This window comes from Seriola dumerili, unplaced genomic scaffold, assembly GCF_002260705.1.
Source record: "Seriola dumerili isolate Sdu_G_001 unplaced genomic scaffold, Sdu_1.0 BDQW01000035.1, whole genome shotgun sequence".
In the NCBI taxonomy this organism is placed as follows: Eukaryota; Metazoa; Chordata; class Actinopteri; order Carangiformes; family Carangidae; genus Seriola; species Seriola dumerili.
Genome location: NW_019174290.1, coordinates 2,147,428 through 2,160,176, shown reverse-complemented (window position 1 = coordinate 2,160,176; position 12,749 = coordinate 2,147,428). Strand labels below are relative to the sequence as shown.

The 12,749-nt window shown below is 40.4% G+C and overlaps 3 protein-coding genes across 3 annotated transcripts; 2 read left to right on the top strand and 1 right to left on the bottom strand.

The window, feature by feature from the left end:
* The first annotated feature begins 1,133 nt into the window (after window positions 1-1,133).
* Window positions 1,134-2,208, top strand: LOC111216741 (lipopolysaccharide-induced tumor necrosis factor-alpha factor homolog). Its single transcript, XM_022738366.1, has 4 exons — window positions 1,134-1,194; window positions 1,289-1,417; window positions 1,811-1,985; window positions 2,091-2,208. The coding sequence occupies exons 1-4, from the start codon at window positions 1,134-1,136 to the stop codon at window positions 2,206-2,208; spliced, it is 483 nt and encodes a 160-aa protein (XP_022594087.1).
* A 915-nt stretch (window positions 2,209-3,123) lies between these two features.
* On the top strand, window positions 3,124-4,206 carry LOC111216543 (proline-rich protein 18-like). Its single transcript, XM_022738070.1, has one exon. The coding sequence runs from the start codon at window positions 3,124-3,126 to the stop codon at window positions 4,081-4,083; it is 960 nt and encodes a 319-aa protein (XP_022593791.1). The 3' UTR covers window positions 4,084-4,206.
* A 1,496-nt stretch (window positions 4,207-5,702) lies between these two features.
* Window positions 5,703-12,199, bottom strand: LOC111216542 (ATP-binding cassette sub-family G member 2-like). The gene is made up of 15 exons (XM_022738069.1): window positions 12,048-12,199; window positions 11,160-11,219; window positions 10,945-11,062; window positions 10,694-10,849; window positions 10,087-10,244; window positions 9,734-9,885; window positions 9,325-9,417; window positions 8,712-8,863; window positions 8,285-8,436; window positions 7,633-7,722; window positions 7,025-7,149; window positions 6,350-6,504; window positions 6,128-6,217; window positions 5,942-5,994; window positions 5,703-5,850 (listed from the first exon to the last, which is right to left on the bottom strand). Exons 1-15 carry the CDS (start codon window positions 12,197-12,199, stop codon window positions 5,703-5,705), a joined length of 1,854 nt encoding a protein of 617 aa, XP_022593790.1.
* Window positions 12,200-12,749: the final 550 nt, after the last annotated feature.

Here is a 12,749-nt window from a genome sequence, read left to right as displayed (position 1 = left end):
TGTTTTAGAAGAGGATGTTATCGTACGACCAACTTTTGAAATACAAAATATTGGGGTAAGGGATTAAAAAAATCATTGCAAGTCTTACTAGTAATAACGTTCATACAAAATATACAAATGTTTGTTAAAAGTTTCATTTCGTAAGGATTTTGATTGCAGATATAATACATGATGAAAGTACTATGACACCAATGATAGAGTTTCATAGAATTTAAAGGATACCAACAACTTGCATGAAAAACATTAGCAAAATGACTTGATAACCACAAATCATATTGGTTGCACCATTTTCTGAAAAGACATTAAGAGCGGGACTGAGGTAATTGTTGGTGTGCCAAGCAACAGAAATTTGACCAACACAAAAACAATCACACTAGGTTTGAACTTAAAACAGGTTTAAACAAATGTATATGGTGACACTGGATAGATACAAGTTAAACCTGGAAAATGACATTTTATAAAAGGCATCTCAGTTGTCAGACTGCAGATGCCTGGCTGAACTTTCCAAATCAACCTTTTGTTAACACAGTCTCTGCAAGGCACATGTAGGGTTGTCATCTTGACACAAAATACACCTTGTGGTGAATAGCAGTAAACCATAAATAGAAAGGCTGCTCTGTGCATGAGTTGAACATCATGGAGTTACAATATGGCATGCTAACATAGGGCTTACAGAGATTAATTATCATAAAACAAAGCCCAAAAAAAACACATTTACAGATGTGCAGCGAGATCACGAAAGGGCTCAAATATTAGTATACTGTTGCTACTAGAGGCTGAAGTGGAGATGGATGTTTTTGATGCATTCAAATGTCTTCAACTTCAATGTAAACCTTGCATTTTTCTTGACAAACAGGACACACTTCAACCTTTTAAAATTCCATGAAGTCAACGTGAATTAAAACGCTCCAAAACTCCTAATACCAAGAGGTTGTATTACATTCAGTGTTGTTTTTTTGTAGAAGACCATCCTGCCATTGACTTGTGGGTAACAGGTTCTTTAACCAATCAGAGGAGATTTCAATTAATTGCACCTGGTGGGCCTGCAGATTAGCTGCTGCTGGCTGCAAACATCAAAACACATTCAGGCTTTTACTCTCTTTTTTTCTGTGGTGCATCACTTTACCTGATAAATGGAGTTCTTATCAAAAGTGGATGAGTCATTTCCTACACCTCCACCTTACTTCTTACCAGGTAAAATACCTGCTCATCATGCTTGGTTTGCAGAGCCTGAAATAATCAGTTGTCACAGTTTTTAAAAAAAAACTAATTCTAGCTATTTTCCTAGATGAAAGTCAGACAGGGCAAGATGTGCGGATCTACCACATCCACTCACCTTTCAGCCCTCCACGACCTCCTCCTTCCTTCTTTTCTCCAGGAAATGGCTGCTCCACTCAAACTCACTCACCTCTACCAGGTACATGCTCGCTTAAACCCTGCCTCCATTTTGAATGTATAGTGTCGGTCTGAATGTCACATTTTCTTAGTGCAACTTGGTGATATGCTTTCCTTTAGACTCAAGTGCTGATTTTCAGTGACAATGATTAGGAGGTGCTGACTGTTGAACTGTTTGTTCATTCTGATGAGCTGTTGCAGTGTCAGCCTTTTGCTTGTTACATGTGATGGGATGCCAAAATTTTACTCAGATACAATTTCAGAGAGAAAAGCATTCTTTAAATTGCTAAATACTGGGCACAAACATAATTTTCACATACATTTTAGTTGTTAGAATTTCTACATGTGATCTTATTTTAAAATTAAATTAAAAAAAATAAGCAGCCATTTTAATCCTCCGGTGTCTTCTCTCTAGCATCTGCTCTCCCCGCATCTAACCCAAGGCTGAAGTTTGTGAGCTATGAGACTGAATTGTATCACTCTCCGGCCCTGACAACATGCCCTTCCTGTCAGACTCAGGTCACTACACAGGTCGACTACCAAGTCGGGAGGCATGCGTGGCTCATGTGTCTTGTGTTTGTGCTATGCGGGTGAGGAGAGACGTATTCAAATCTGGTTATGTAACTACCCAGCATCAATCACACAGACACACACACTGAAAAGATGAAGACTGAAGTATGGTTTCTCTCTCACAGGTTGGTGTTTGGATGTTGCCTGATTCCATTTTTTGTGAAGCACTTCAAGGATGCCTATCACACCTGTCCCCGCTGTCGACGGGTTCTCCATGTACACAGGAGGACATGCTGTGAATGAACACACACAGGCTGAACTACCAACAGTTTCAGTTTTCAAACTGACTACTGTAGTAAAATGTCTGCACACCTGTGTCAAACTCAGTCAGGATAACTTCACAGATGGATTTCTATGTTTAAATGTATGATATATAAGGAGATGTATTATTTTTTTATGTAGAACATAAACATTTTTTAACTATATTTTAATCATGTTTTGTAACAAAATCATCAATCAATCAAATAAAAATGTTTTCTGTGCCAAGCTTTTTTCCATGTTTTCTGTCTTATAAAAAATGAGCACACCTCGGGATAAAATGCTGAGCTTGGACATTTATGCAGGTTGTGTATATTTTTCTCCAAACAAATAATACCAGCAAATTAAATTAGCATTTGACAAAACAAAACAAAAAAATTAATTACTGCCTTTTTCCTTCTGCTGATGAAGCTCGTGAGCTACAGCTGAATGCTGTGGAAAAGGCTAGTAAGTGGACCTTAAGTTGATTATTTTGTCAACTGATGGTAATATATTCAAGGTCAAAAATTAACCTCCATGCTTATGTTACATTTGGTTTCCATTGATTTTACAGTTGGCACTAAAAATATTCCCTCCTTACTTTCTTCCCAGTCATCAATACAGCGCGGATTAAGCCTGCATGTGCACTGGCACTGTGTGTAGTGTGTAAACGTGCCCTCACTGATAACACCGGAGGATTAGAGGTGAGGTTTTATTTAGATCTCTGAGCCTGAGAGTAATGACCATGTGAGATGCAGCAAAACCCTACATTCCCTTCCTCTGAGGTCACACGCCTTCTGATGTGTGCCGTGCCACACCCCTCCTGCTGCTCAGGTATAAGACGTTTCAGGATGTCAGCTATTCCAGGGTAGGTGAGCACTACTGGATCCCAGCAGCAACACACTGTGTGCTGACCCCCGCATGGCTGAGGATGCATCAGAGTATCTCATCTCCCTCAGTAAATCACTTTCCTCCTTCGTGCCCTCTTCTTTTTTCTTCCAGCGCTTCAGCCGCAAAACTGAATTCCTCTCCTACCTGATCCTGTGTGTTGCCAAAATGCCGTTCATCCCACCTGTGTCGATTGCACGCTCTGTGTCGGGACTGACAGGGAAGGAGAGCGGTTCATCTACAGCTACTGTGGCCAAGATGAGGGTCCCAAAAGAGGACAAGGGCAACTCGGTGAAGGAGCGACTGACTTTGAACCTCAAACAGCTGGGGAAAAAGGGCCAACCCAGGAGCCATCTGCCAACGGCCAAAGGAGTGTCAGGAGCAGATCTGCACGCAAAGAGAAGGGACAGATTGTTGCCCTCATCGCTAACAGACAGTTTCCCTGCCTCCAGCTCGGATGGGTCCTTGTCGAAGCCACAGCAGCAGAGACATGCGAGCCGGGGCTCCGTGAGGAGTGAACCGGAGGTGGAGACGAGGACCAGACATCAGGAGGAGGCCCGTTTCACCCTGACACTCACACCCGAGGCCGTTCTGCTGCTACAGCGGAGGAACAGTGAGAGACGGCAGCGCGCAGCAGCCAGAAATACTGAAAGTGGAGCTGGAGTTTCAGGAAGCGCCGCAGATTCCAGACGCCGGAGGGAAAACGTTTCTAAACGGCATCAACCGGCAACTCAGAGGCACAGCGCTTCAACCAGCAGAGCTGCAGTGAAAAACAACAGCGATGCTGAACTGGGAGACATAAGCTCAATTGTGAAAATCTCACTTCTGAACGAGCGACACAAGTACGATGATGTGGAGTACGAGGAAGAGGACTATGTTGTGGATGAGCGCGTGGTGCTGAAATGTACCGAGTGGCTTCGTGGGCTGGAAAACACGCCAGTGGCAGCGGGGAACAGCCTGAGTAAAAGCGCCAGCAGTGTGAAAAGTTTCTAAAGGTGAAATGAGCAGCACTGTTTAAAGGAGTCCAACCTGTGATTGACCTGCAGTTTCTGTTTGTGTGTTGGCTTGTTTCTGGTTAGATGTTCACTTGATGACAGTTTTTCACTTTATCAGCTGAAAAGTATTAGCCACATTTTGCCTATAGATCATTTTTAAACAACACTAAGCAGTGCAGCTTATTGGGTTATTGTGCAAAACATTCACAATGTGCACAAAACACTGCAGGTGCAAGGAAACACTAAAATGTCTTACATGTGATGTTGAGAAACCAATATTTATTCTATGTTGATCTATACTTCATTTTCCAACAAGGTGAAATGAGGCATTGTTAGTGTTTCTAAAATACTCCATGCCAAAACAGTGTATTGACGGAATCATTTTGTCATGATCTGTAATATCCCTTGTTGATGTGTATCCAATACACAGAAGATTCTCTCTAAAGAGACTACCACTTGGAAAGAATGCTGTTTCCTGTTTTGTTCAATGTCTCTTCAGATAGAAAATGGGTAATCTTTCTAAATCAAAGCATTCCCTACACACTTCACTTTTTATGCTGCTGATACATACATGTCAGTAAAACTCATTTTACACACAGCCGAACTGACCGACTGGATATTCATTACAAACTGATTCTGAGCAGCCAAATCACAGACTCGTTTATTTCAAACTATAGTGGAGAAATATGTCAGAATTTAGGGAAAATGATGCAGAAGACGTGGAATATTTTTCATTTAATTGAATGATGCAGCAATAAAAAACACAGAGACACCAAGTGTAAACATCATGCAGCTTCAAGGAAGAGTTGGGGCCAACATGATACAGATTGTATATACAGTATATATATATATAAATATACAGTGTATATATATATATACATACACATGGAAATGAGACTGTACTTTTTAAATGGAAATCAAGGGAGGAAATGAGTTTTAAGGAGTTAGCTTAAGTACTTTAAGTACTGGACACTGTGTTCGGTGTGTAACATTTTTCATTGTTCTGAAATCAGGTTTTTAAAGAATCTGTGCATTCATAATTTGTGATAATATGTTTATTTTCTCTGGATAATATTTTTGTAAAATTTGCATAAAAAGGTTTATTACACTAAAATAATATGACAATTCCTTGACTGTTTCTGCATGGCATGAATAAATTTGTTATTATTTACTTGGAGAACTGAGAAATGTGACTTGTTTTTAAATATAACTAACAGATTATCCATGAAATGTAGATTCGTTTAAGCTTTTCTTTACTGCGGCTCATGTCTCACACGCTGTAAGTAGCTTTGTAAGGTCTTAGATGTTGGCTTGGCTGTTGCTGTACATTCCCTCGTGCACAGACCAAGTGTGCTTAGTGGCAGCTTATCCACCTGGGAGTCAAATGCAACAACACGTGTGTTTGTTTATGTTTGAGGGCATGAGAGAGGCACAAAGAGAGCAGGAGGTTCCATGTGTACTGTTTGACAAATATGTTGATTTTAAATAATATAAATAATCACATTAGAAAGCTTATTTCATCTGGTGCACACATATTAAAACAATAGCTTTCCCTTTTTCCCCCATAATAAATAAGATAAACACACAGTGCATCTGTGGCGTACAGATGGACAGGCATCATTTCCAGCGGTTGATTCGTCGCAGCTGCATGTAGGCCAGGAACATACAGACAGCTATGATTCCCAGCAGAGCCACCTGGTTCTGCCAGAAGCCCCACACAGAGTAGTCAATGTCCTGGCTTTTCAGGAACAGCTCCCCTGGAATGCTGCAGCATAGACAAGAGATGCTCAGTGTGTGTGTGTGTGTGTGTGTGTGTGTGTTATTGTGTTTTAAGGGGAGGCTGTTATCACACTCACATGGTGCTGTTGCTGTAGAACAACTGTCCTTTCATTTCGTTGATGAATGCCGCCTGAGGGAGACAAGGAGACGGGGCTGAACAACTTACTCGCTTCAGATAAAGACATATTAAACTGAGCTCCACTGATCTCATTCTCATAACCACAACCCTCCTCCTCTTGCTCTGCCTATTTTCCATATCTTACATTCAATCCATATCTGAAGATACTGATCCATTTCAGCCAAGACAGCCAGCTCAGCATGGAGTTGAGATTGACAAGATAACCACCGAAAACCTAAAACAGGAAGACAAAGAGGGAAAAAGGGAGAGAATTATACTCTATACTCATAACAGCACTATATTTATAAGCAAAACATTACTATGATTACAGTGGTGTATATGGTATGTATGTGTCTTTGCATCTCACCATCATGAAGACGAAGGGTAGAGCAATGAGGATGTTAGCCATGGCAAATGAAGAGACACTTGCTGAGACGAGGAAAGCTAGAGCTACTCCTGCCAGACTGACCAGAGACATGGTCAGAGCAAAACACATGAAGGCCTCGAAGGCAGGCTTCAACCCTGAGAGAGCGGTCGATACATGTAAATAGGAAGACAGAAGAAGTCTGCATTAAACAAGAATGAGCACCTCAATCCTCTACAGAGTGTTGCTCTCAGCAGCTTCTTCCTGTTGGGGTCAAACATGGCGGTAAGGTCAAACGAAGTGTTACAGATAAAAAGCAATCAACAGCGGGATATCAGATTAGAAAGACAAACAAAACTGGGTCCCTGTGATGTAGATTTTTAATTTCTCAAAACTGGAACCCCCTTGGAATAAAGCAAAGCCTGTGCAGAAAGAATTTGACTGTTCCCTTATTCATTACATAATTTGCAGCTTTCACACTCAGTCAAATGAGTAAAATATCAAAGGCATGATGGGGAGTCCTAAATAACAGCAGGTGCAACAGTCATTTTATGGCTGTGAATAAAACAGCACTTGTTCTTCTCTATACTTGACGACTGGCTGCATCAGGGTGTTTTCCTCATCGGCATAATATACAGTAATATGGTGAATGTATGTTCTTGTATGCAGGTAAATTACCCATCATGTAATAGGCGATGGCTGAAAACACAAAGATGGGGATGATGCGGTTGGGGATGAGATCAGCAAAGATCTTGGACAGGAAGTAGACAGACGTACGATAATAGCCGCTTGAGTTCTCGTGACTGCAAAAACATTGACAAAGACTCTCAATAAACACACAGATACAAACACTGTGACAGAGTTAAAGACATGGGATCGTAAAAGATTTACAGTATTCACTGACAAACTACGATAAAATTCATAGAAAGCTTTTGACCTAACCTTGTATGTTCAAGTATCAGGCTTGTGATGTTATGTATTTTCTATTTGTCAACAAATCTCATGAAAAAAACAAAACCAAGAATGAACTGATCCCCCATTGTCTGTATAGCTGAAGCCTGATATAATGAAGTGCTCTGCGTCATAGAGCCCCATTGTTTTGTTTTTAAACTGTTAAAAACACATTGATGAGACACACTGTTGCTCTGACTCACATGTTCCTTCACTACGATGAACATGGGCATAGTATTAGTTGTATAGTCATTTATTTTGACTCAATGTCAAACACACACACACACACACACACACACACACACACACACACACACCCTTTATCTTTCACTCACATGAAGATCGCCCTTTCGTTGATAAAGAGTTCAACAGCAGAGAGATTCCCAAATACCATGTTGATGATAAGGAAGAAGAACGCACCACTCCTGTTGTAGAGAGAGGGAGAGAGAGAGAGACTTATCTGATTATCATTTCATCGAGTAGTTAAACAGAAAATGTCAGCAAATGACAATCTGACCTACGTTTCTCCCCATAAATTTCAGCGTGTTACAGCATCATAAAAGTCGTTTCCTCATCTTGACATTATGGCTTCTTATCTCTCCAATCTGCAGTATTTAAACTGAATTTAGCCATCATATCCCAGTGCTTGCTTGTATCCTTGACTTTTATGTAAAAAGTTAATCACTTTCTCTGATCTTTTTGTCACCCTTGTCTTGACAGTTTCCGTTCTTGCAGCTTTTTCTGAAACGGATATATTCACATTTGCTGTCTCACCACATTTCCCTACGACATTTATACATGCACAGAAAAAAACCCTCTAAACAGCAGAGAAATATCTTTGATATTATCTTCTATTTTCATTAAGTAGTTCTGTTGTAATTTGGCCTTGAGATGAGCTGGGGAAAAGCAGGGCACTTATAGAGTGAAGAGTGTGCAGAGAGGTGAAAATAGAGCAGATACTAGTTTGGCAGGTTAGCCACACAGTACCTGTTCTGTAAAGCCTCGGGCAGTGTCAAGGGCATCTGGTAATAAATGAGTCCCACCAGAACTGCAAAAAAGATGTTGAGAGCCAACTGGGCATAAGAGGTCTGAGGATTCCTCAGCGTGTTCAGCACTGTCCTGCCACACACCACACGCATCTGTCTCACACACACACACACACACACACATACACACAGAGAAACAATAAAATATATAAACTGGGTTCATTCAGCGGGCAGCCAAGCACACTGACATAACAGCTGGCACTAACCACTGCGCTGTAACATTATAAACTCATTGCAATTTCTGTTAATCATAAAATGAATAACGACTGAGAATTTAATTCCCTCAACTGGATAATTATTTGGACCAAGTAAGAAAGATGTTCTCCACAAGGTCTTTTATCGATTTCTGAATTGCATAGTTGGCTGACCTGATAGAGGAAAGAGGTAGCATAGCTGGCTGTCTCATCTTGACCTGCGACCCCTTCAGCAATGCTCTGGTTCACATGGTCCAACTCCTCAAGAACTTTCTGGCACAGTTGTGACTGGCGATATGTTGCTGCCAGTGGGTTTCTACACTCAGCTGTGGAAAGACAGAGCGGCCACAAGATGTTGGAGACAGGAACAGACAATATAATTAACTTTTCTTTTTATACCAGCTATTAATTCTTCCCAGTTATTGGCAAGTAATATGTCAGGACATTTTGGTTAACATTGGGTTAAACATGATTTAAAAATGGATATCTGTAGATGTTTATGTATATTCAGGCACCATTTTGAAAAGCTTTTCAGTGTCTTTATTTAAACATGTAGCAGGTTATGTTATAAATCAGGATATTGAAACACAAGTATGAACATGCTGCAGAAACAATGGTTACATCTTATCTAGGAACATCCAACAATGTCGTCTTTCTGACCAGATTTAGCCCAGTATTACCTGGACACCTACATGTCTTCTCACCTGATTCACAAGAAACATGCTTACTGGGTTGTTGGTTTCACATAAACTATGTGTGTGTCTATTTTTAGAGTCTGTAATCATACCTGCGGTGACTGATTCAAATGTTGATTTCGCCTCTCCATTTGTGACATCCATAAAGAAATCAGCAGGGTTGTTGAAGGACTCAATTTGGTAGCCTATCCACACACACACACACACACACACACATACACACACAGATGCAAAACTAATAAGTCCCTCTATGAAAGCAAACAATATTCTCACATAGTATTTGAGAATTCAAATAGAACAGTAGTCCATCTAGACAACCAGATTATTTTTCATTTCATATCAAGATGGTAGAATCCTATATATAAAATATTGTCAAGCATCAGGACATCACATGACAATACAATATCTTTCCCTTTCCTATATAAGGATCATCATATAATATTATAACAGAGTCCTAGTCAGCATCCTACACCTTTCATAGTAAACATAATCATTACATACCGAGGTCTGTGAAGTATTCCAGTGCATGGTCTGCTGCTCCTGCATACACCACCTCCCCTTTATGCATCAGAGTCAGATGGTCAAACTGTCTGAAGATGGAGTAGCGAGGCTGGTGGATGGAGAAGATCACAGTCTTACCTCTCCTGGACAACCTGAACACACATTCAAAATAATGTGTTTATGCCCACATAGTTAACAACACAAAGACGGCAGTGGAAATTGAAGGTGCTGCTGGTTCAGAGATCATCGATAAAGGCCGTCTTCCACAGAATTGTATGCTGTAGTTGTAATTTGTATCTTATGTGCGAGTATGTGGTTGCCTAATGTGTGATTAATTAGTAATTGTGTTGTACTTTTGCAGTAGACTGATGATACAGTTTGCAGTGTTGGAATCCAGTCCTGTAGTTGGTTCATCCAGAAACAGCAGAGACGGAGAAGTGATGAGCTCCATCCCGATGCTGCACCTCTTCCTCTCACCTCCTGACACACCACGCAGAAACTCTGTCCCTATCTGCGCACGCACACACACACACACACACACACACACACACACACACACACAAACCCACACACACACACACACAATTAAAAATGCTTGGTTGCTGAACAGCTAGGGTGGCAATAAGTAAATACTCCAGTTATTGTAACTGAGGAGCTTGTATTTGAACATGCACCTTTGGGGCTATTTTTATATCTAAAAATACATATACATGTCTGCCAACCAAAAACAAGGGACACTGGACAGGGAAGTCACTGGGAAGGGATAAAGAACACGTTTTATTTTTATAGAAAAAAACTTAAGTGAATGACATTTGTGGAAGAAGATTTTTTTAAATAAATGCTTCTGCTTATACCTGGGTAAGACATAAAAAAGTAAATACGATTGAACAGGACATTGTAATACTCTAATACTCTTTCAACAACTTAATAATGAATGATATACAATGATATATGATATACCTTAGTGTCTGCACAGTCTGTAAGGCCCAGGTCTTGTATGATGACATTTACTCTGTCGTGTTTATCTGTGGAGGAGTGATGCTCAGGGTTGAGACGGAGGTTGGCACTGAACAACAGATTCTCTCTCACAGTCAGAGTGCCCATCAGGATGTCATCCTGGAGACACAAGGATGTTGTGCACACAAGATCGTAAAAAGAATCCACAGTATATAATGTAAAAGAAAATGTGCGTATGTTTGATATTTGTGTACCTGAACCACATAAGCAGAGCTAAGCCTGAGTTCAGATGTGACAGCTTTTCCGTTTACCAAGACGGTTCCTTGGCGCAGCCCGGCAGGGTCTTTTCTTCCTGCTATTACATCCAGCAGACTGAAAAAAAAGAGTGACTGATAGTCATTTGGTTTGAGTTATAAATGTGTGTGAAACAATGCCTGTGTGTTTGTATACACAAGAACATGTCTCTTACGATGTTTTACCGCTTCCTGTTGCGCCCATGATGGCATTCATCCCAGGTTTAATGATGCCACTGTAAAAAACACGTCAAGTTAAGTCAGTTCTTTTGACACAAGATATTTCTCCTTGAGAATTAGCATTCTGTTGAGTTTAATATAAGTTGTAAAAATCTCTCAACTCTCAATCACATAGTTTGGAATCCCACCCCACTTCCCCACACTGTTTCTCCTGGAAAACCTTATTCATCAACACATTCATCAATGTGTATCAAGTTATACTGTATCTATGTAATTCATTTTAATATCTTCACTGACCTTTTGGATAACAATTTGTACAGCAGGAAATAAATGAGCATCGCAAAAGTGACACTGAAATCTCTACTGCTGTAAAATCTGCTGCCTTTTGAGTGCCATTCATGCTTTAATTACTCAATTTAACTTACTGCAAGTTGCTTTAATGGCCCTGAACCAAAGCTATGATTACAATACAATGGGGAAAGACTTATGGATAATGTAAATGTATCCCCTCTGGCTCAGACATTTGACATCTACCAGAGCATTGACTCTGTTTTCCTAATTTCCCATTCTTTCTCAGCCTGCCTTAACTCTAAATTTAATAATACCCAAACGCAAGGACCTTTAAAATTCTTTAAAATGTACAAGTTTGATGAAATCAGCCACAAACTGAACAACCCATGACTTCAAAACTTATTGTCAGATGTCAAAGAATAACAACCATGATGCATACAGTATTGCATAAAAAAGGAGATGCACCTTGAGTGTTGTGTTCCACCAGTTGTATAGCATGTCATACAGTCACTACCCATTGATAATGCTGTTATCTACCTATAACTGTACGTCTATGTACATGCACATACACACAGGTAACTTTCATGTCCTACCTCACATCTTTCAGGATATATTTTTCAGGACCAATCTTGCGGCAGAATCTCGTCTCCTGAACACAGTAGTGCAAGTTGCTGAATGTGACAGTCGGCCCTCGTTCCTGGAAATACTCGTCAATGCCACAAACAACCTGCTCCCCCTTAGACATCTTCAACACTGCACTGTTACCAACAAAGAGGAAGAAAAGGAGTCAGAAAGTGGGTTTTAAAGAGAGAGACAGGTTCAGTCTAACACAGACACCTGTGCAGTCTAACAGAGAGCGATAGGTGAGAGGGCATACAATCAGTAAGTTTCTGTCATAACTCACCTGATCTTTGCACTCCCTCAATCCTTAGCCCATAGATTTATGGGTGTTGCCAAAAAGATAGTGTGACATTGAACTTTCCCCCCAAAATCTCAATGGCTGCAATAACTACATCCAAGAAGCAAGACAGGCAAGAGTTGATGATAACAGATGACAGTGTTTATATTGTGTATACTGCAGCTTACGTAGTGCAAGAGTTGTCATTACATGCTTATTCATATTCAGGCTCATGGGAGAGCCCGAGCCAAAGACGGGGAAAATGTCCTAGACAGGTTTATACAGATACAGAATTTTGTGGACCCACACAAATACAGAGAGAACATGCAAACATACAACAAAGGGGCCAGGACCTTTGTCCTCTCATGGTGGCAACCATAATACTAATACATACCAA